Source organism: Odocoileus virginianus, chromosome 3, assembly GCF_023699985.2.
Source record: "Odocoileus virginianus isolate 20LAN1187 ecotype Illinois chromosome 3, Ovbor_1.2, whole genome shotgun sequence".
NCBI lineage: Eukaryota > Metazoa > Chordata > Mammalia > Artiodactyla > Cervidae > Odocoileus > Odocoileus virginianus.
This window is the reverse complement of record NC_069676.1, coordinates 31,492,346-31,516,302: the sequence shown is the minus strand read 5'-3', so window position 1 is coordinate 31,516,302 and position 23,957 is coordinate 31,492,346. Positions and strand designations below refer to the sequence as shown.

The 23,957-nt window shown below is 43.5% G+C and overlaps 1 protein-coding gene across 3 annotated transcripts in view; it reads left to right on the top strand.

Annotated features, from left to right (window-relative positions):
* Positions 1–23,957, top strand: part of TNFAIP8 (TNF alpha induced protein 8) — a 136,247-nt gene that overhangs the window by 64,599 nt on the left and 47,691 nt on the right. Inside the window, exon 1 of one of the 3 annotated variants that reach the window (XM_020871527.2) lies at positions 2,500–2,908. The exons of the other annotated variants lie outside the window; for them this stretch is intronic. Coding sequence (XP_020727186.1) covers positions 2,896–2,908 — 13 coding nt within the window. The 5' untranslated portion in view covers positions 2,500–2,895. Of the gene's footprint in view, positions 1–2,499; positions 2,909–23,957 lie in introns of those variants that run through there. 3 annotated transcript variants of the gene reach the window in all.

Genomic DNA, 23,957 nt, shown 5'->3' with positions numbered 1-23,957 from the left:
CTCCGCTGCCAAGCCGTCATGCTATTTCTAGGGCTAGAAGTCGCGGCTGCTTCCTCCTTTCCTGTCTCAGAGCAAGCATGATGCTCCGGCGTTGGGTATCTGTCACAACTGTCGATTCTTAAATCTGTCAAGAACGTCCTGATTTCCTAGTTAAAGTCCTAGAGAAGCATAGGAGAGCTACTTTCATATCTCCAAAGGCGACTGAAGTGAGTTAGATACGTTACATAAAGCTGTTCTCTGAATTTGGACTGCTCTACGAGTTCCCTGTCTTTAGCCTCTGTCTATAATTCTTCTTTCTTCCCAAATGAAGTTGGATGTAGGATGAGTAGAATTTAAAATTATAACTGCTGGGACTGCTTAAAACAGGCAAACTTTTAATAGCTTTGAACATGTAAGACCTGGGCATTCTGGTCTCAGATGAAGAGGAAGAGGAGGTCTTCCTCTAAAAGAGGAAGGAGGTCTCCTGACTTCCTGCCTTATCTGCAGCCCATCCAGATGTGCTACTTTCTTTTTGGCTGCACCATAGGGCTTGCATGATCTTAGTTCCCTGACCAGGGATCGATCCCCTGGCCCCAGCAGTGAGAGTGCTGAGTCCTAACCACTGAACCTCCAGGGGATTCCGTAGCTGTTTATTCTGTTACTTTATATTCTCCTGTTGTTGGAGTGCTCTTTCCAAAATCAAGGATTGGTCTCTGGGTGTGGAGGTACCCAGCTGATGCACGAGACTCTTAAGGCTTGCAGCCCCCTCTGCCCTTGCCTCTCACAGGTCGGGCCGCATCGCTGCCTTGGTCCCTGTGTTTGGAGCCCAGGCTTGGGCTGTGGTGCCATGCTGGCCGCTGTCTTCTGTGATGCTGTGCGGTTTTCCCTCCTGCTGTCCCTGCCGGCGGCTTCACCATGCTGCCCCATCCTCTCCCCGCGGCAGTGGACAGACTGGTTCCTGGTAGCCACCTAGACATGCAGCTACCACCAAGGCCACATTGTAAGGAAATGTGAGAGCCTGTTCCTGTGTTTAGATGTAGCATTTCTGTTCTTTACATTTGGTAATTTACCCTTAGACTTGACAGTGAATCAGAGTTTGGGAAGTCTTTATGATTTAGAACCCTGTTTCCAGGAGGAGTTTTCTCTTGGCATCTTTGACCCTTAATCCCTGTTGAAGTTGTCATAGCATCAAGGGTCCAGTCAGAATTTGGAGAAGTAACACAAAGGAACACAAAAGGGTGTTTTCTAAAGTATAAACTTCAAACCTCTGCTGCGAGTTAGTCACATGATGATGCAGGCTACAAAGAAATGTGTAATATGTTCATCAGTTGGGGTTGAATTGGTATTTTTTTCCGCCTCCTCCCTGAATTAATAGTAGGCATTCAGTTTTAATTCAGGTCAACAATATAATGCTTATTGCTATTTTAGCAGTGATTATGTGTCAGGCAATATGTTATTTGCATCACATGGTTCTTTTTACGTCTTGATAGCTGTTCTATGAGGTAGACGATATTATTCTCATTGGACAGAGAGCAAAATTGTTCAGAAGGTGAAGTAACTTGCAAGTCTACAAAACTAGGAAGTGGCATGGCTGAAATTTGAACCTGACCTAGCAGACTCTAAAGCATTTATTTGTCCATTGCCTTCCACTTCGTATGGTTTCTGCTGTGTGCAGAAACAGGCTCAAAGCAGAGTGTTATAGATGCAGAAGATAAGAATAAAGTAAAAAAACTTACCATGGAGTTGAAGAAAAGATAGATCACCATAGATCACATAAGCACAGCTGTGAGAAGATCCCAGAAAGGAAGCTCAGTTGAGGTGCTGTGGGGATTAAAGGAAGAGGCTGAGATCCTAACACCCATTTGGGACTTTTAGGAAAAGGATTCACAGAGGAGGTGCATGTGAAGTGGGTCTTGTGGGACTGGCCAAACCTTGACTGGGGGGATGGATGAGGGAAAGATTTGTGGGTGACTTTTAGGAAAAGGATTCACAGAGGAGGTGCATGTGAAGTGGGTCTTGTGGGACTGGCCAAACCTTGCCTGGGGGGATGGATGAGGGAAAGATTTGTGGGTGATGATAACTGTCAAATGCCCAAGTTAATAAATAAGCTTCTAAACAGACTATTAGAACGTACATGTGCCTGTATCTCTATGTATGTACCTGTGCATATTGCATGCGCATGGATGCAGGCATACATAAATTCTTTATAAAGACCTTATATTCTCTTCAAAAGCCAAAGGCCAACGATTTTAAGTGGCAAAGTTGTCCAAACTCTGTTCTCTAGCTCTCCTGAGAACCGGAACACCTTTAAGCAACACTTACTATTAATAGACATTCATGTTTATACAGGCCAGGTAGGAATGAGTTGTTTTTAAATTTTTTCCGGGCATCTATGATTAGGGCTGCTCCCCCCCCCCTTTTTTTTAAGCGTCTGCTCCTCTTTTCTAGCATGTGGAAACATTAGACTTCCTGTTTCTGCTTGATTTTGAAACTATCTCCTGTCCTCCTATCACAGGTAATCTGTGTCTCTGTGTAGTTGTAGTTTACGGGTAGCAAGTACAGGCAGCAACCAGTCCGTCCCTGCTGTGGACGTGAAGACCTCTCTGGATTCACAATGAAAAGCTACACAATGCGTTCCACTACAGGTGACGAAACCCGGCTTCCAGAATAACAAGCAAGACAACTTTTACATGACTGTTGTTGACCAGTCCCTTCCGTGCATGGGTTTGGTATGCTATGGTTGGTTTTTTGAAAGGATTGGACAAATTCTTTGAATTATTCTCAGGGAGGACTGACTCCCTGAAGGCAGTACAGATGCTGTGAGAAAGACATCAGCAGGGTGGCTATGTATGTTCCTCTGATCTCTGTGACTGCTGAGACTCTGGGAAGCTGTCCTTCTGATTGATACGGGGGAAAATGCCGAAACTAGGTGAGTTACAAAGTGCTCAGACTAATTTGGTTGTAACACCTTCGTCGGAATCTGGCAGGATGTTCGGATGACTAAGCACCATGGTGTTGCTGTCTACAGGGAAATAACCTTTGGTCACAGCTTTCAAGTGGTTGTGTTCAGAAAAATCACTGCTTTTCTTTTGCAGGGACTCTGGGTGTGGAGGAGCGTTAGGAGGCTAAGGGCTGTTTGAGGACTGTGGGTGGAAAAGGTGGCATCTGGAGTTTGCATGTAGACAGTTTTCATCTCTAAACGGATGAAGGATTGAAATTTTTTAGAAATGGGGCTCTGAACCAATGGAGAACACTCGCACATGAAGTTTCTCCTTCTCACCGTTTCTGTGTGTTTGCTAACTCTCAGACGTCTCTGGATCCCAGTCATCTGCTACTGGCAGGAACACCTTGTAGAGACCTGCAAACCCAGCGGTGTTTATTTGTGTTCTCCCATTATGTAGGGTTTGTCAGAATATTGACACTGCCATTTCCTCTAACAGCCAGTAAGCAATTGGAACTCACAAACAAGGCCTTTTGTACTTTAAAATCCACCTTAGTCTTGTTTTTAGCCTTACTTAATACTTCTACAAGTAGACTTCATTTTATTTTTCTGGTAGATTGGAAAAGTTTTTAAGGATTGAAATACAGAGAGCATTTCAAAATAGCTTTAAAAGTTATGTTGGTATTTACACACTCTTGTTCAAGTCTATATATCATATTTTGTTGAGGTTTATCTGAAATTTTTTGGCTCAGAAGACTTTCTAGACCTTAAATTGAATACTAGGAAGGAATTCAAACTTGGAAGACATAGATGAATGTTAATATATCTAGTTTCTTGACCTATGATTTGAACCTCTGGCAGCCATGCTATTTCATAGAGCCATGACTACTCCTGTTATATGGAATGTGGTCACCTGCAGATCATATATGTAAAATGTACATTTGCCTTCCAGATGCCCAGAGCTATGCATGTGATTCTCTGTCAACTTTATATATGTATACACACACATTCTATCCAGTATATAAAAATGGTTATGTGTCTGACTATGTCGCAGCGCATATATACAGTTGGAATCAGAGCCAGGCTTGGTTGGGAAAGTTTTGTGGGAGAAGTGAGGGTTTTGTTTTGGTTTTTTTTTGGAGAGGGAAGTTGGGCTACGTAATATATTAATACTTTGGCAGAAAGAAGCAGACATAACGATTCCAAGGCTGGAGTTAAATGCATTCATGATTAAGCATGAACCATTTAGGAGAAGATTGTAAATTACTGGTTGAAAATAGCCAGGCTAAAAAGTTAAGAGGCGGCAAGGAGATAAGTGTGGAAGAGAACAGGAGGGGGTGTGTGGGAGCTTCTGTAGGCCATGTGGCTGGTAAATGTCAGCGTTGGATACCGGCACTCCAGACCACGCTGCCATCTAGCGGAACTGGCTGAAATTACTGCCTCTCCTCACTGCCGGTGAAATGAGCAATGTGATTTCTTGACCGCAGAGAAGCTCATTTTTCTCCCCCCTGGGGATTTTAGGTGAAGAATTCGAGAAAGGAGATGGATACCAGTATGCTTCCTCAAACGGTATTAGTTTTGACTCTAGAACATGGAGCTGAGTGCCAATATAAAGAATTTCCCATAGACAGCGTTTGAACGCTGTGATCTCTTTTTAAAATTAATTTTCACAGCAGTCGAGTTGCTTGACAATGTCGTGTTAGTCTCTCTGTACAGCGAAGTGAAGCAGCCATACATACACATATATCCCCTCGTTTTTGGATTTCGTTCCCGTTTAGGTCTCCACAGAGCACTGAGAGTTCCTTGCACTACACACTAGGTTCTCATTAGCTATCTGCTTTATACACAATACGGTGGAGGCTGTGGTCTTGCGGCGAGTGGCGTCCACGGCCCTTCAGCTCGGAGCGTGGGACATGCGGGAAGCAGCACTTGAGAGGGTCTCCAGCTGAGTGAACGCGCACCCACGCGGCTCTGGGCCGCTTGTTGTTTCAGGTACGGGGCGACAGAGGGGAGCCCTCTGATTGTGGACACCGCAGCCCACAGACCTCAGAGCTGGCGCAGAGCTGTCCTCCTCCTCCCTCCCTCCCTTCCAGCCATCTGTTCAGAGAAACTTACTCAACTTCTTTTCTGTATCGGGGGCCCTTCCAGGTACCAGGCGTGCACCAGTGAACAAAGCAGAGAGAAATCCCTGCCCTTGGAGAACAGACATTCTCCTGGGAGAGGCAGACAGTGAGATAAACAAGTTAAATACACAGTAGGTGGGATACTATTAAGTGCTCAGGAAGAAAAAAAATTAAGCTGAATAGGAGGATAAAGATTGGGGGTGTGTGTAGGATTTGCAATTGTGTGTCATCACAGAGAATGTGATATTAGACTCACTTGAAAGTTGTGAGGAGACTTTTGGGTGAATATCCTGGGGAAGAGTATCCCAGACAGAGGGCAAGCATATGCAGAGGTCCTAATGGGCAGTGGGCACAGTATTCCAGAAAGAGCTAAAGTGCTGATAAGGAAAAGGGCAAGAGAGAAGACAGAGAGATGGTGAAGGGCCAGATTCGGTGGCATGTTGTGGACAATTAGGGGCTTCCCAGGTGGTGGTAGTGGTGAAGAGTCTGCCTACCAACGCAGGAGATGTTGGTTGGATCAGGGAGGTCCCCTGGAGGAGGGCATGGCAACCCACTCCAGTATTCTTGCCTGGAGAATCCCATGGACAGAGGAGCCTGGAGGGCTTCAGATAGGGTCACAAAGAGTTGGACATGACTGAACCAACTTAGCACTCAGCACTCTGTGGACAGTTATAATGAATTTGACTTTCACTAAGCAAAAGATGAGAAGCTGCTTAATTTAGTCTAATATTTTCATTTTATAGATGAAATTTAGGACCAAGAAATCAAATCAGGTATCCATGGCTATCCAGCATCATACTGCCAAAGCCGGGATGGGAGCCTGCCTCCTAACGCCCCTGCCTGCCCAGGTGGGGTGCACAGGCGCACACAGGCCCAGACTTCCAAGTGCAGTGGTCTATGAGGAAGCCAAGTGCTGCTGGCTCCTCCAGCAAGTGTTTCGTTTTTCCCACAGCATGAATTACCTACCTATAGAGGACCCACAGCAAACACAAGAAAGATCAGGCCTCTTAACTCAGAAGAGTCCTCTGCTAAAAATGCCTGAGTGTAGAGAGAAATCCTTCAGATTTTCCCAGTGGTTAAACTCAAGAATCTACAATCTTGTAAAGCTTCCCCTATATTTATTTCTAAGTAATTGGATAGAGTTAAGAGACAATTTCTGTATTCCCAAGTGTTTGATCCCAGTTCTCAGCATCACTGCTCACCATTAAAGTTAGTAAGATTGAATATCATGTTACTTAAGATGAATTTGAAAACAGGATTACCAGCTGAAGAGAGTAAATGGCTTATTGTCAAATACAGTCTGAGTTGAACTAATTTTGCCCAACATTCTTGCTTTGCTATGAGCTAATTCAAAACTTTCCCCTCCCTCTTCTTCTGTCTCCTTTAGACCTCATGACAGTTGTCCTCTGGACGCAGGCCAAGTCCTCTAATCGCATTTTCTGATGAAGGTTGGGCTAGTGCTAAGTCTAGAGGAGAATGGCTTTGTGCTGTTGTCTGTGTCATCTTGTGTCCTTTCATCACATGTGGCCTGTATCTTATGCATAGAACATAAGGTTGTGCCGTCTTGTGGAGGGAACTAATTCATCCCTAACTCTGTCCCCCTTCTTTCATTTCTTTCCTTCTAAAACGAAGCTCCCATTATAGGTAGTGTGAAATTTATAGCACCATCTTATTTTGCATTTATATTTGTTTCCATAGTACTTTCTCTTTCACTTTGTCTCTCTCTTTTTGCCAAACATGGTAATTTCATATGTTCACTTGTGTGTGTTGTCTGTCAATGAGCATGCTCCTCATTTACTGCCCAGAATTTTATATCCATTATGGTTCTTCTTGTGCAAAAAAGAAACCCTAGATTAGATTGGCTTATAACAAACTGGATTTTTTATTAGCTACATAACTGGAATGAGATTTGATTTAGTAGTCCTGTGATATCTAGAACCCACTATTTTTTTCCCCAATCTGCCTCCTGTGGTTGGGTCTCATCCTCAGCTGACTTCTCTCATGCTGGTTAAATGTCCACAGCAAGCCTAACTGCGTGCCCACAATCCACTCACCCAGAACTGGCTTTTGGAAATTCTATCTGGGTGACCTTTCCCAGAAGCCCCCAGCATATGTGTGATGTCTCACTGACCCAAACTGAGCCAGGTGCCCAATCTTAAACCAGTTTATCAACTAAGAAATGTGCTGTGTTGATTGGTTTAGGCTTGGGTTGCCTAAACCAGTTTTTTGTGGTGAGGGGGATGGGATTACTAGACTGGGGGGAAATGGTCAGGGCTGAACCTGAGAGCTGGGGGCTGGGGTCAGTTTCTCCCTGAAACAGCATGCTGCTCCACAAGGATGGAGGGATGGAAGTAACACTGTGGCTAGTCAGCCACAGTGTCTCCTACACGGGCTTCCTTTCACTGTGTTTTTTCTTTATTCCCCATTGCTTCTTATTTGGTGACTGACTGTGGTCTAATACAGCAAATGGAGCCCTGCGTATTGGCTTACCAACCTGTTCCCCCAATGACAAATGAGATATATGCTCTCAGGGAGAACAAGGATGCAGACTCCATGAACCGTAACAGCACTGCCCGTCAGAGAGGGAAGATCTCACCCGCAGACCTGAACAGTGAGAATAAGAACAGAGAAAATTAATTACAGGCAACCCTTCAATCTATAGTAATTATAGGCCCCCACAGGACACTGGAGTCCAATATAAATTTTTTTTTAAATCAATGTAATACACTTTTGTGCATCATGTACATGCCAATGAAAATATTTCATGGAATGCCCCTCAAAGTTAATTGCTGTTGTTACCATCTTTTAAATAGCTGCTTGGTATTTCATGATGGATATTTTGTTCATCTGTTCCTCCTTAGGCATATTCTCTTGCCACCATAAACCATGTGTCAATACATGTGTTTGAATAAATACATTAATCCTTTAAAAAAGGCAGTGTAATAAATCCATATATTCCTGTAAAGAATACCCTACACTTTTCAAATAGGAGCTTAGTTGTCATATTTGATTATTTTATCTATTTTAATTAATATTACTGGACTCTGGATAATGTAAAGACTTTGAAGCTGCACTCAAGTAACAAAATAGGACAATTGATTATAAGGAGTTTCATTTAGTTTACTCTAGATGACAGCTCCAGGAGAATGGCTGTCTAGGGCAGGTTATGGGGCTGGGGCAATATTCAGAGGGCTCTTGAGAGAGTGAAAGTCACGGGGATATAGAGATAACACCACTTTTGTGATGAGTAAGTTGGAATAAAAGAGGTACCAGCTTGTCTTTGTAGATGAGCTCTGTGGCTAGGGTATAGCATTTCAGTCCCCAACCAGCCAGTGTTCCCTGCCATATCCCAAGGGAATCTATGTACCGAGGGCCTATCAAAGCAGGGGAACCCCTTTATTACCAGAGAGCTTTGACCCAAATCCTAGTGATGACCTCCAACTAGGCTGCCCACATAGGTCACCAAAATCGAATCCAGGAACCCTGCGCTGGGCTGCAGAAGGACATGGAGGCTGCCTCGAGGGGCTGGTCACAGAGAGGACACCCCCACGGTGGAGGTCTCAGAGATCTGTGTTCCAGTCCTTTTTAAGATGCTTGTGTGATGAGCCTTTGGACTAGTCATATCAACTTACTGGACCTAACTTCTCATTTGTGAAGAAGTTGGAGGAATGAAGAGATCGAGAGGCCCTCAAAGGCTTCTTTGAGCACTAGCTTTCTGATTCTTGGATTCTATGCCTGGGAAGTGCCGTGTGGAACTGAGGTGAGTTTAGGGATGAGGACCTAACTCCTCTTTGCCTGCACTTGCATACAGACAAGGGATGGCAGAGTTTCTGTATTACATGTGATCAATGTCTTAAATAGCCACCAAGTGGCTCGACTGGCTGAGCGCCAGGTGTGAATTGCTCCAAATTGAGTGTTGTTCGTTGGATCCTACAGATGCTGCGGTATAGCCACAGCTCACTGAATAGTGGGATTGTTTCCTATGCCAAGCCAGGCTTGTATTTTGGCTGCCAGGCTTGTGTTCCGGGACATCCAGATGTCAGGGATCTTGTGGGAGCAGTAAGAACAGATGGTGACTGGTGGCAGATGCTTCTGTTCTAAAGTGGTTTCAAAGCCATGGGCCCGTGGCTTATCCTGGGATGAGTGATTCCCACTGGTGTTCTAGTCTCCTGTTTTGTTAAGAGTCTGATTGCAAAGGGTGCTGCACACTGTTGTGGTTTATTGATTTTTAGTGATCCTGTTGCTCAATAACCCCTGCATGCTCTGCTCTGAAATGTTAAGCCCTGAGCTCTGCCTTAGTAGGACAGGTAGTTTGTTTTTAACATCAGTCTGTATAAACCAGTGGTCCCAAACTCAAATGTGTACAAGAACTAGGCAAGAAATATAAACGTGAAAGTGGTTCTTTATGTGATCTTCCCAGGTGGCATTAGTGCTAAATGCAGGAGACTATATGAGACACAGATTCGATCCCTGGGTCGGGGAGATTCCCTGGAGGAGGGCATGGCAAGCCACTCTAGTATTCTTGCCTGGAGAATCCCATGGACAGAGGAGCCTGGTGGGCTATAGTCCATGGGGTCTCACAGTGTCGGACATGACTAAAGCGACTCAGTACACGTACACTTAGCTGGTAAAGAATCCACCTGCCATGTGGGAGACCTGAGTTTGATCCCTGGGTTAGGAAGATCCCCTGGAAAAGGGAAAGGCTATTCACTCCAGCATTCTGGCCTGGAGAATTTCATGGACTGTGTAGTCCATGGGATTGCAAAGAGTCGAGCACTGCTGAACTACTTTCACTTTCACACACGCACACACCGTGCTTTATATGAACAGTTGGAAACCTTGAGGCCTGTGGCAGCCTTGCAGAGAACAGTTCTTATCTAAAGACATTAAAGTTCAGATAAAAAACTTACGTGACCCAAGAAAACTGTGAGTTGGATTCAGTCTTAAGGCTACCAGTTTGTGATTCTTGGGCTATAGGCCACCTAGCTTCAGTTGTCATTGATAGGTTTGCTGAGCTTCAGAGAGGCCAGATTTTCTTGATGTGAGCCTTGTGTATTTTCATTTTTGTAGTAGACTTTACCTTTTTACCTTAGATTAGAAAACTATCATTGGAGTAAAGTGGGCCACCATGATTTTAACCCGCAAATTGCACATACTCCAAAAGAAACCATGTCCTCGATAAAAAGAATTTCTTTTGTTCAATAGCCTTGGGAGACTGAATCAATTTAGAGAAGCAGAGGTAGAAATCTCAGTCAAAACAATGCTGAATATTTTACCTCATTAGAAGAATTTGTATCACTAAAAGCATTTGAAAGTCATACACCTGTCTGGCAAGTTGTCTGCTGGGTTTTATTCCTCTTTGCCTTTTTCTGGTATGAGGCAGGCAGGAGGTTAGTGAGCTGGGTGGAGTTGGGGGTGGGATCAGCTTGCATTCACTTTTCCCAACCCTCCAAGCCTCCCCACACTCTTAATGTCTGCATTCCTGCTACCACCTGGGATGCCCTGTGAAGGAACAGAGAAATTGGTGAATTCATTTACTTTTTTTTTGGCCACACCATGCAGCATGCAGAACTTCCCTGACCAGGGATCAAAGACATGCCTCCTGCAGTGGAAGCACAGAGTATTAACCACTGGACCACCAGGGAAGTCCTTCATTTACTTTTAGATATTGGTCATCCACAGGGCTCTCCTCCAAGGGATGTTTGTATTTTTAAAAGAACTTGAATGGTAGAACAGAAAACAGGGCAAAGTTTAGTGCAAAGTACCGCCTCTCTAATGAGAGTGTTTCCTGTAATGCTAAGAACATAATTTGGGGCTTGGGAGCCTCCCAGGCGCCTTCTAGGTAACATATTATGTTGCTCTGCTTCAGGTAAGACCTGCTGGGCTAGCATCAGCCACTGAGCCTGGAGAGGGGGGTTTGACTTGATTCTTTTTTATCTGAATAATTGAAACTTGTGAGAGTCCATGCACATTATTGCCAATGTGTTTTTGTAAGAGATCGATGGCACCCTGCTTCCCTGTGTCTGGTGTTGGCCATAGTGGGAGACTGTGACTTTAAATATTCCTTCAGCAAAACCACTGAAATCAAGTTGTGCTAAAACTGTGTTCTTCTGATAGTGTTTTCTCCTCAGAGTACTCTCTCGACTTACTCTTTCCAGTGGGATTCCGTAAGTGAATAGTCCACCAATCCTTTCTCTACTACCTTACATGCGTGCATGCATGCTAAGTCACTTCAGTTGTGTCTGACTCTTTGTGACCCTGTGGACTTTAGCCCACCAGTCTCCTCTGTCCATGGGATTCTCCAGGCAAGAATACTGGAGTAAGTTGCCATGCCCTCCTCAAGGGGATCTTCCCGACCCAGGGATCAAACCTGCATCTCTTATGTCTGCTACATTGACAGGTGGGTTCTTTACTACTAGCACCATCTGGGAAGCCTCTCTACTACCTTAACACCACTTTATTCTGCAAGTCCTTGCAATTTGGCTTTTATCTCTAATTCTGTTACTAAACAGTCTCTCTCAAAGATCCCAGTGGCCAAATGATTATCATATCCATTGGTCTTCTCTTTAACTTTCCTTTCTGACCCTTTGTTCTTGCCTCTGTAGGCCCTTATACATGCTGTTAGCTCTACCTGGAACTCTTCCTCCTTTTCTCTCTTAACCTCCCTTTCTTTGGCTAATTCTTTGACCTTCAGATCTTAGTTTAGAAATCACTTCTCTCAGGAAGCCTTCCTTGATGACTCCCTCCTCCAGGTCCAATTTAGGTATTTGTCCTTTGAGTCTTCATAGCACCCATACTTTTGTGCTATTCACTTGTCCTACTGTATTTTAATTAGTGTCCTCCCCTCTGTACTCCCCTCCCCACTGTACTGTGGGCTTTGCCTTATATCTAAACATGGTAGGTGCTCAATAAATATTTGCAGCATGAAGAACTACAGAAATGAAGATGACATCTGAACAGCAAAGACTTCAGCTTCCTCTAGAATAGATGATGAGCCCCTGATTTTCTTTATCACCCTTTGGTTCTCCCTATGTCCCTGGACCTCCAATTAGAAGATGTTGAGGAGTTGTTAGATGCTGTCAATAAAATGTAGCATCTGACCCTAAAGAAAAAGAGAGGTCTCAGGAAATCCTTACCATTCCCATTTAACCACTCATGACCAGGCAGCAATTCTCTGTGTTGCTTATGATGAACAAGTCATGGCCACCTGTTGTTGAAACCAGTGAAAAGAATGAGTTTTAAGGATTCTGATCACCAGCAGAATGGGAAACACATTTTTCAGGAGACCAGGCAAGTCGGTTGTGATGATTTTATCATCAGTATGAAGGAAGAACTTAATGTCTGATTGGCAACAGTAGAGAAACAGACTGAGAGAGGAACTGATAAGTATTATGTAGATAGTATTGTACTTTCCAGGTTATTTAAGAAATTTTCAAGATCATTTTAACTGCTTGCAATTTCATCTTACTGATTTTAGAACCCAGTGTCCCTCCTCTCACCTCTGAAAACATCATTCTCCTATGTTCAGAGCATCACATTTGTGTGTAGGTCTGTGTGTTGGGACAGGCTTTGTAGAGCAATTAAGAAGAATGTGAAATCTTGATCACGTTTCTTCTTGTCTCTTGAAATTGGGTAAGAATTGTTGACCAGGTGTAAAAACAATGAAAAAAAGACAGATTTATGAGTGAAGATTTAGTGAGAAAACGTAGGCTCTTGCCTGTATTACAGAAGAGTGTGATTAACACTAGTTGATTTTTTAGGGGGGGAAAAAAAGTATGTCCCATACCCTTTGTTCCATGAAGAGGAGAGATCTTATGCAATCTGTTGTAGACATTTTGTCCTCAAAGGCTCTGAGGTCTGAAGGAGCAGCAGCACTCCCTGAAGAGCCTTGGTCATCTGGGAGACTGGTCTGATAGAAGAACGCATCCCCACTTCAGTTGTCCTGCTCGGACCTCAGACTCAGATGTGTGAGTGGACGCATCCCCACTATCACACCTGTTCCACCTCTGGACTTCTCCTTTGCTGTTCATGTCTGGCTCCCTCTTCCTCCAAGTCAGGCAGGCTCTGAACCTCTGAATCGTCTCTGCTGTCTGATCTCTCTGCATCTTTCTTCTTTGGGGGCATGTGGCCTATTTGCCTTGAATTATAATGATTTGTGCTCTGCTCATTCAGACACATCCTAGGATGGAGAAAAATAGCCTGGGATGAGGTCAGAGGACCCTCATTCCAGTCTCAGTTCACATTCAGTCCCAGCTAAGTGACCTAGGGCCAGCTGCTTCCTTTCTCTGAGGATCTGTGTGCTCATGGTTGGATAGCATCACTGACTCAATGAACATGAACTTGGGCAGACTCTGGGAGATGGTGAGGGACAGGGAAGCCTGGCATGCTGCAGTCCGTGGGGTCGCAAAGAGTCAGACCTGACTTGGCAACTGAACAACAACAACAACAACATCTTCATCAGAAGATTCCTTCCTTACAGGATTATTATGAGGATCAATGATGATGTATGCAGAAGCACTTCAAGAGCTAGAAAATTTCACCCTACTGAGATGCAGTAAGAGCAGAGATATGCTCTGTCATGAGCATGGCGTAATACCTAGCACATTGTAGGTGCTTAATAAACTACACTTATTAGCTAATGATATTAAGACATAAGCTTCATTTAAACACATAAATTGCTTGGTACTAAACTGCATTGCTGGTTCCGAATTTGGGTCTATGGCCAAGGAGGATATACTCTCCTTCCTCTGGTCCAGGTAACAGGGTATTTGGAACCACCAAGGTGCTGCCCTTTCATTCATGGGCAAGTTTGATCCATTAAGAAAACAGGTGACAAAATTAATTACATATTGTGCAACCATGGATCCAAAATTGGCCTTAGAAAATGTAGCATGTTGTAAATGCAAACAGCCTCTGAGGGAAAGCTTGTCCTTAAGAGGCTTGCTTAATAGAATGTTGATCGCCTGCGAGGAGTTCATGCCTCGAGTAAAAGAGGTGTCTGGAATTTCCATCTGGCTTTATTAGTATATATATTCAGGTGGCCCGGTGCCGGATGTTAGTTCTTAAAGAAAACAGTGTTCCCACTCTGAAGAAGGTAAGGCTGCGGCTCTTTGCAAGTGGGCAGCTTCTGCCTGTACTTTGCTGGCCCTGGACATTCCATCACCTGAAGTGGAATTTTGTTCAATCCATCTTATTCATGGCTCAAGGACAACTGTGGTGGGTTTGACAGGGGGCTAGTGAGGTTGCCTCTGTAAAGATAAGAACAATCCATTAGTTGAAGCCGACACTCCAGTGGCTTCTTCTGGGGCTGTTTGCATTTGCTCAGCACTCTCTGTTTATGAGAATGTTAAGAGGAAGCACATCCATTCTGTGCATGTTGTAAAACAGAAGGCTTGCAGATGTCAGAATTATTTTCTTCTTGGCTCCTTATCTGGTAGAGTTTTGGATTGTTGCAGATTATCAGCCTCAGTTCTCCAGATGCAGTGCAAATTTTCTTGTTTTCTGTCTTTGAAGATAACATACTTATGTATACAGTTCTTTGTAATGTACTTTTAAGATAAGGAGAAATTAGGCTTATTCCTATATGTTGTCATAATTCAATATTATGAAATGATAGTTTCATTAGTTATATAGTGCATTCATAGAATCCAACATATTCTACTCTCTAGAAAGGAAAAAAAAAAAAGCCCACAAGATACACTCTTCTGTTCCAAATAGCTTACACATCTGCCTCAGAGACAACTGACATTGACTTTGTGTTAGAAGTTCACAGTGAAAGTTAAGTTCACAGTGGGCTCCTACTGAAGCTTTATGGAGGGATTGAGACCTGAGCTAGGCTTTGGGGTAAAAAAAAGAAAAAAAGTTTAACAGAGCAGAAAAAGTAGACCTGCAGCCTTGTTCCCATAGCATGGCTGCACACGATGTCACAATGTGTCCTAAGGTTTGTTTCCAGTAATTTCCAGTTAATGAAAACAAGCGTCTGAGTTTCTGAATGATTACTTACTTTTCCAGTCATTCATATCTGTTTGTGTTTAGGGGGCGGTGATCAGGATTTTGCCACTAGTAGTGTCATTTCCATTCATTTGCATCGCCTGTGCTTTCTTTGTAAGAGAGAGGTCAGTGTTCCAGCTGTATCCTGGGGCACCTGGCTCACAGCCTGCTTAGCTCAGCTGCCTTCATGGGGCAGGGACTGTGGCAGGTACAGATTATTCTATTTCTAGCCTCAGTGGGCATTTGAATTTTCAACCCACGGTCTCATTTAAGGGAGACCAGCTTGAGTCTGTTAGATGATACTAGTTCGAGATGACATACTACCAGCTGTGGGAACAGAAGGGGGAAAGGCCTCTTCAGGAAACATTTAGATGGTAGGACATAGTGAAATGAGAAATAAGAGAACAGTAAAAAAGAAGAAAGAAAGAAAGAAGAGGGACTTCCACGGAGGTCCAGTGGTTACGAATCCACCTGCCGATGTTAAGCTCCCTCATGCCACGGGGCAACGAAGCCCACGCTCCGCAACTCCTGAGCCTATGTGCTCCAGGGCCCGGGCACTGCAGCCGGAGAGGCTACTGCAAGGAGAAGTCCAAGCACTAGAGCTGGAGTGCTGTCCACTCGCCACAACTAAAGAAAGCCTGCGTGCTGCAGGGAAGACCCAGCACAGCCAAAAATAAACAAGTAAATACTTTTTTAAGAAAAGAAAGAAGGGGCCACAATGCAGCAGAAGTCACTGATAGTCGTAAGTTTCTAGCTACCATTGTCTAAGTAAGAACAAATGTAATACTCTGAAGAAAACCAAGATGTTGGGGGTAGGGAAGGGATCTATCTATGCCTTCAAGTATAAGGCTTCTCCCTAGATAAGTATCCTTCTAAGGTGAGCCTAAGGAACCTTCCAGGCAGACAGTTGCTGAGGGCAGCTAGAAACACATAGGTGGGAGCAAAGGTTCCCAACAGCTTCACTTGTGGAACCCACGGTGCCTCAAGAATGTTTTCATGTCATTCCCAGGACACAAGAGGAACCTAACAGTTTCACTTGTGACGGGTTAGGTCCCAATAACTTAATAAGTATTCATGTACTAATAACTTTGTAAGCATGTGAAAATATACATAAATTGAAATGTTCAAAAATAATATTTTTATTTCACTCTTTACCAGTTAGTTACTGATGGAATGGGTGCATCTGTTGGGCCTTGCATGTTTCAGTCAGGATCCAATCAGGAGATAAACCACATGATAATTTGAGTAGGAACGTGTAATATAAAGAAATGCTAGCTAGTGAAACAGTATGGCAGCTCCTAAAAACTTAAAAGTAGAATTACCATCTTCTTCTTGTTTATTTGGTAAGTCGTGTCTTAACTGTTTGTGACGCTATGGACTGTAGCCTGCCAGGCCCCTCTGTCCATGGGATTTCCCAGGCAAGAATACTGCAGTGGGTTGCCATTTCCTTCTCCAGGGTATCTTCCCGACCCAGGGATCGAACCTGCATCTCCTGCTTGGCAGGAGGATTCTTTACTACTGAGCTGCCATTATGACCAAACAATTCCACTTCTGGATATGCACCCAAAAGGATGGAAAGCAGGGACTTGAGCATGTATTTGTATACCAATGTTTATAGCAGCATTATTCACAATAACCAAAAGGTAGAAGCAATCCAAGTGTCCACTGATGGTTGAAGGGAAAAAAACAAATCATGGTATATACACACAATGGAGTATCATTCAGTTTTAAAAACAAAGGAAATTCTGACACATGCTCCAACATGGATGAATCTTGAGGATATTAACTAAGTTAAATAAACCAGTCACAAAAAAGACAAATACTGTGTAATTCCATACATATGAAATACCTAGAGTAGTCAGATTCAGAAAGAAAACATAGGATGATGATTGCCAAGAGCTGAGGAGAGGGGAGAATGTGGAGTTAGTGTTTAATGAGCATAGAGTTTCCATTTTCAAGATGAAAAGCATTCTGGAGATGGTTGGTGGTGAGACTGGAACAACAATGTATGTGTACTTAATCCTACTGAACTGTATAGCTAAAAAGTGATCAAGAGGGTGGTACTTTTATATGATGTGCATTTTACCACAATTGAAAATAGTAATAAGAAAGAAAAAAATGTTAAATAAATTAATTTTGCTGAGGTCTGGCTGTTAGGAAGAGAACTCTAAAGAATAGGGAATAACAAATATAAAAAGCAGCCCCTTCCCGTGGGCTTGAAGCAGGGCACCAAACCCAAACTTTCTCTCTCTTCTACTCTAGACCTTGTTGGAGGAAAGGTGGCTGGCTTTGGCTCCTTGAGTGGCAGAGAAGTCACAGCAGTGCCGGGCGGGGAGAACTTGCTGGAAATCCATCCTCTGGGATGCTGAGGAAATCTGCTCATGGGGAGGTTTTCCACTAAAGGTGCTCTGTCCCCTCCTAAGGGGGAGTGCCAGCAGAAGCTGCTGGGGGCTGGTTGTTGCTGACCGCCACGTGCAGCAGGAGCCAGTTGTTGAAGAAGGTGCCTGCCTTACAGGAACTGGGGGCTGGAGAAGTCATGCATGCTTGTGGCAGCTCGCAGCCAGAGCTCACCAGAACCTGGAAGCAAAAGCTCTTCTTCCTGTAATGTGTCTCCATGGCACTCCAGTGACAAAGCTTAGGATAGCACCAGCTGGCAAAATAAAAAATACCTAAAGTCTCCTCTTTATTTTTTCGGAGCAGGGAAGGTGGCTCAGTGGTAAAGAATCTACCTGCCAATCCAGGAGATACAGGAGACGCCGGTTCAATCCCAGGGTCAGGAAGATCCCCTGATGGAGGAAATGGCAGCCCACTCCAGTACTCTTACCTGGAGAATCCCATGGACAGAGGAGCCTGGTGGGCTACAGTCCATGGGATCTCAAACAGTCAGACAGGACTGAGCATGCATGCATGAATGAAAGGTGAATTAGAGCCGCGAGACAATAAATTGATAACTGGCCACCTCATGACTTCTTAAACCTTGAAATCAAATTGGATCCACCACCCTCATTTTTCCTTTCATGTTACTCTTCACATATTTGCTTTTTAATATAGCAGCTGCCAACAACCTAGCTTTGCAAAGAAATGACATCAAAAGACATATATCACAGTCTAATATTACGCAATGAACTGGCTTGAACTAGTAGCTTACGCAGTGTCTGAGAGACATTGAATAATGCTACGTCTTCCTCAAACATTTAAAGCATCCTGTAACACCCCTGTGAGTTTGCTCTAGTGCTCTCAGGCACCATGGCACAATTTGAAGATCTCAGGGCTAAAAATGTGAGACTCTTTCACCAACTCTGACCACATCACTCTCATATATGAGAATCTAAGGTACTGATTTGCTTAAGAGTACAGAAGAGTCATGTGTCGTGTAAAAATTGTACAGGGTCAGTATTACTTCAGAAGATCTTTTAGGAAGTTACCAGATTGGAGAATAACATACTGTCTTCCAGTAAGTATAGGACTTACTGTAAGTGTTTCCTCTAGCATTGGAGCAGGTTCCTGTTTCTTTAGGACTGGATGAGATAGTTGCCTTGCCTTCAGAGGCACTTTGATGTGAAAAAATCCATAGCCTTAGCTATAGCATTCATCATCAATATGTATAAGATGCTCACAGTGTAAGAGGCAATGCAGAGACAAGACTCGGGAAGGGAACAGCAAAGTCCTAGCTCTATCCCACGCTTACTCTGCAGCATAAAATTACTTACTGGTGGCTGTTGCACCATTTAGGTTGTTACTTCCTCTCCTCGTCTGTCTGTCTTGGGCTGATGGTACATAGTTGAAATTGAGAAAGTTGAATGCCATTCAAGAGGACTTTGCTGAATTCAATAGTAAAAATTCTATTGAGATAGTTATGTATGTATGTATGTGAGTGAAAGTCACTCAGTCCTGTCTGACTCTTTGCAACCCCATGGACTATAGAATCTGTGGAATTCTCCAGGTCAGAATACTGGAGTGGGTAGTCTTTCCTTCCTCCAGGGGATCTTCCCAACCAAGGGATCAAACCTAGGTCTCCCACGTTGCAGGTAGATTCTTTACCAGCTGAGCCATAACGGAAGAATGTTAAAAAGTTAGTGTTTTTTTTTTTTTTTTTTAAAGCTTTTGGCTTCCTGATAGCTCAGATGGTAAAGAGTCTGCCTGCAATGCAGGAGACCTGAGTTCGATCCCTGGGTCAGAAAGATCCCCTGGAGAAGGGAATGGCTACCCACTCCAGTATTCTTGCCTGGAGAATCCCATGGACAGAGGAGCCTGGCAGGCTATAGTCCATGGGGTTGCAAAGAATCGGACAGGACTAAGGAACTTGACACTTTCACTTTTCTGTTTCTACTAGAAAATAAAGACAAGTGAAAGTGAAGTCGCTCAGATCTTTCTGACCCAGGGATTGAACCTGGGTCTCCCGCATTATAGGCAGACACTTTACCATCTGAGCCACCAGGGAAGTCCTAGAAAATGGGTGGACTTAATAGGACTTTTCTTAGGTAGGTAGGCAGGCATACTGTTCATGTTACTGGTTTCCCAGAAGATATATTCATTTTGATGATGTTTAACAATTTTGTGAATCATAATTGATACATGTTTCTGTATAACTCTTCTTTAAAGAGAAGCTGAATAACTTAAGTTTGTAAGCTGACCCATTCAAAAGGACAGACTTCTAATCCGTGCCTTTCAGTGCTACCTGCAAAACAGCTTTCCCTTTCCCCCTGAAACACTGTTTGGATAAGTTCTGTTTTGGTTCACGTTTTTACCTCCTGCTGAGTTTGCCGGCTGAGTTTTAACCTTGGCTGCTTTCAGCGGGCAAGCCTGTCTAGCCCTGTAGCTTCATCTCCTGTTGTTTTCTGTCTCTTAAGCAGTGATGAGTTGGCACAAATATTAACTTGACAGAGGTTCTACCCATGTCAGAAACTCACTGTTAAAATCCAAATATGACAACTTGGAGTAGGTTAGACTTTCAAACAGATATCCGAACAGGAGTCTGTGGTCCAGATTCCACATATGAGCACTACTTCTGTTTTCTTGTGGATTTCAAATGTTGTTCAGAAACCCGAATAGAGTTCATAACTCCTCTGATGGGATCAAGCAGGGCCATTACCCTCCTTGTCTTGGCCGCCTTTTCTACCTTCTTGGAGTAGAGTGGACACACAGGAGAGAAAGAAATTGTCACTGCTGCTGCCTTAAGCAAAGCTGCTTACTTCTGAATTCTTCATGATAATCAATAGCAGATGTGTGGCCAGCCCTGGAAAGCTGCATAACTGTCTCACGTTGCATTCAACTGCAATCGCTAGCCAACATGAGGGGGTCTCCATTAGGCAGCTGAAAAAGAAAATTTTTGTTTATCTTATCATAAAGTTATTTCCTTGCTGTAAGTGGTAAAAGCAGTGGTTAGGGTGGAAGTAATTTGAATATCACTGCCCTTAAACATGAATTTCAGTTCATGATAAGGAGGAACTTTCTAATGACTAGAGAGGAAGTGGGGCTTTGTTAAGGCAGTGAGTCTCTGTTAATAGAAGTAATCAAGGAGAGTCTGGATGAAGGCTTGCTGCCTGTGATGTGTCTAGGAGATGGCTTCACAGCCAATAGAGGATTAGAATAAGTGACCTGTAAGTTTACTTCCAAGTCTGCGGTTCTGTGACTATGATCATTGATCACTTTTTCCTCCTGTTCCTTTTCTGAAGGTAAGTCAGGGATGTATAGACCAGTTGTGGCACCACCTTCTGGGCCCAGTCTCAGCCCCGCCTCTCTTCTTTCTGGTGAATTCCTTTGTAGCCTCGCTCAGGTTATCCCTGCTTGACCCCATTAATCAAGGTACAGTGAGGTTTGGGCCTTTTATTTTCACATCCCAGTGCTGGACCACACACATTAAATTGCCCACACCTATGTGGAACTTCTGTGCAGTCAGCATTTATGGCTTCCAAATGGATGCTCCACCACCTAAAATAATCTGGCCTTATTCATGAAAGTGATTTGGGGGATTTCATAATTTTCAGTGCTTCATCACATTCATGACTCATTTTTATTTTTACTACATTGTGGAATAAGTGGCATTATTCCCATTTTACAGATGGGCAAACAGAAGCTCAGAGGGGTTAATGGCTTGCAAATTTTAGAAGAAAAGTGATAGAAGAATGAATAGAAAAATAAAATCCTATTGTCAATGAGACAGTGCTTACTGGGTTTATGGTAATCAGGCCCAGGTCTCCCAAACTGAGTCTGGCGTTCTTTGCCCTCCTTCTGGCAGCCTTACATCCAAGGAGGTTTAGTTGGGGTCTTGACTGAACTTTTAATTAAAAAAAAAAAAAAAGGATTTGTATTTTCATGTAGCTGAATAAATAGAAGCTATTAAACTTATGGCTTATTTAAAGCATTGAATATCAGGAATGGGATGTTTTGATTTGAGGCTGTGATCTAAGCCTGTGAACAGAACCATCTGAGCATTCCATCCTAGAATCATGACCAATTCAAACTCTTTGGGAATCTCCCAGTATAGCAAACTTTGAATTATTCCTCTGCAAAATAAAGATCTCGAATTTTACACAAATAGTTTAATAGAGTGAGAAAGTCTGGATATAGAAGACAGGAGGCTTGGTCTGCATTTACCGTAGTCTCAGGAACATTATTACTTAGTTTTGTGACCTTGAGCAAATTGTATAACCTCCCTTTCTTTAATTACATGTCTGTGAAATGAGTATGATGATCCAAGGGAGCTAACTGGGACGTCTGCGTAGAGCCTATGTAAATGCAAGGCATCCTAGCTAAGTATTACAAAAGAAAGATCCAAAGTCATAAATTCTTCTGGTAATATTTTCAGACCTGATTTTGAGTGTGTGTGTTTCATCATCTGCTAAAAGTTTTTACTTTTCCTCCTAAGAAAGATTTCTTAGGAGAAAAAGAAGCAAACAATGAGAGCCTAGGAAACAACTGCCTCCCAGATGTACTGTTTTCTCCCCATGTATGCTCACCCCAGATGTCAGCACTTCTCATTTCCTCAGAATTATCCACTCACACCCAGAGCAGTAGTGAGCCTGGAGGATTTACGGAAAAAGCCATAGGGAAGACTGAAGAGAGGGTTTACCCAGAACAAACCTCCGACTCCCAGGCAGGGCCCCTGGGAGGCAGCTTTCCCCATCCTTTGGGTCAGCACTCATCCTCAGCCTTCTTCCTTGACTCACAGCACTTCTGTCCTGCCTCCCAGCCTCCCCTGCCTCATCCCAGTACCAGCAATGCGTAAGCAAGAGGCCACTTGAGCCTCAGGGCTTGGGCTCCTCAGAAGGTATGTGAGAGATTTCCACTGTCATTTGAGTGGCCCTTTCTCCACTTTTGGTAAATCAAACTTTCTTAAGGCATGAAGAGTGAGATCACCTGGGCTAGGCAGGGACTCCAGTGAGATACCCAATTAGCCCCACTCCTCTTTTGGAAGGTTAAGTGCAAGATGTCTAAGGAGGATAAGAAGGATGCACAGCCTGTAGTCACAACCAGGTGAGGCCAAGAACACAGGTTCCTCAGTGAGGAGAGGGACTGAAAGCCAACTTTATATAGAGAGCATGGAAGCCTGTAAAGACTCTCAAGGGTGTAGACATAAATAATACAAGAAAAGATGAGGAAAGCTTCAAAGTCAAATAGGAGAAAGCCACTTTTTATACTAAGTAAACAACTTCTTCACCTCCCCCCCACTGACTTAAATGTTGTTTGTATATATTCAGCCTGTCAGCAAGGCAGAAATAAAAATATTGATGAAATTACCATTTTTTGTGGCATGGAATTTTTAGACCTAGAAGCTCTAAGTGAAAGTCATTCATTTATGTTTGACTCTCTGCGACCATGGACTATATAGTCTATGGAATTCTCCAGGCCAGAATACTGGAATACTAGCCATCCCCTTCTCCAGGGCTGGAAGCTATAGGTCTATAACAGATTGACAGAGATGCTTAGTCTTTTCACTGCAGAGAACTTACCACATTCTCTAATGTGAGCAGAGTGTGGTTCCTTCTGATTGAATTGTACCTTCTCTTCCCAATTCTGCTGGTCTTCTCTTCTAAGTCTGAACACTTGCTGACCTCCCCTGTTCTTGGCAGACATCTGGGCGGCTGTAAGGAAAAGGCCCAAAGCCCAGGCATTTTTCCAGCAGCTTTATTGATGCATAATTTAAGAGAAGATGTTTCTGCTGTTCTATGATAAAGTTCAGTTGAGAGGTGGTGTTAATATCTTCCTTAGAACCGAGGTCACTTGGAAGATTGAACTCCCAAGTCTGTGATCAAAATTACCAAAATTTGCCAATAAGCTCCAGGTGAGCAGAATTCTTTTACATGTGACACATGTAAATATGTTTGGTAATGACTGACGGAAAAGAAACAAACAAACAAACAAAACACCAGTATCTTTGTGGTGATGGTTTAGCTGCTAAGTCCCGTCTGACTCTTGCGCCCCAAAGGACTGTAGCCCACCAGGCTCTTTCCTCTTGCCTGGGATCTCCCAGGCAAGAATACTGGAATGGGTTGCCATTTCCTCCTCCCGAAGATCTTCCTGACCCAGGGATCTCAGATTCTTAGCCTGCATTTTAATTCAGGTGGTGTGCTAGTGGTAAAGAATCCGCCTGCCAACGCAGGAGACATAGGAGATGTGGGTTCGATCCCTGGGTTGGGAAGATCCCCTGGAGGAAGAAATGGCAACCCACTCCAGTATTCTTGCCTGGAAAGTTCCATGGACGGTGGAGCCTGGTTGGCTACAGTCCATGGGGCTGCAGAGAGTCAGACATGACTAAGTAACTAAGCTCTTACCTACATGAATGTAGGTAAGCTACTATTTTTAGGCTACTATACAGAGAGTGTTATGAAAAAAATAAACATAGAAAGCAATGGACAGTTTTTCTGATGATTTCATAGAACATGTACAAAATACATACATCATTTTAACTGACATCCTGATGT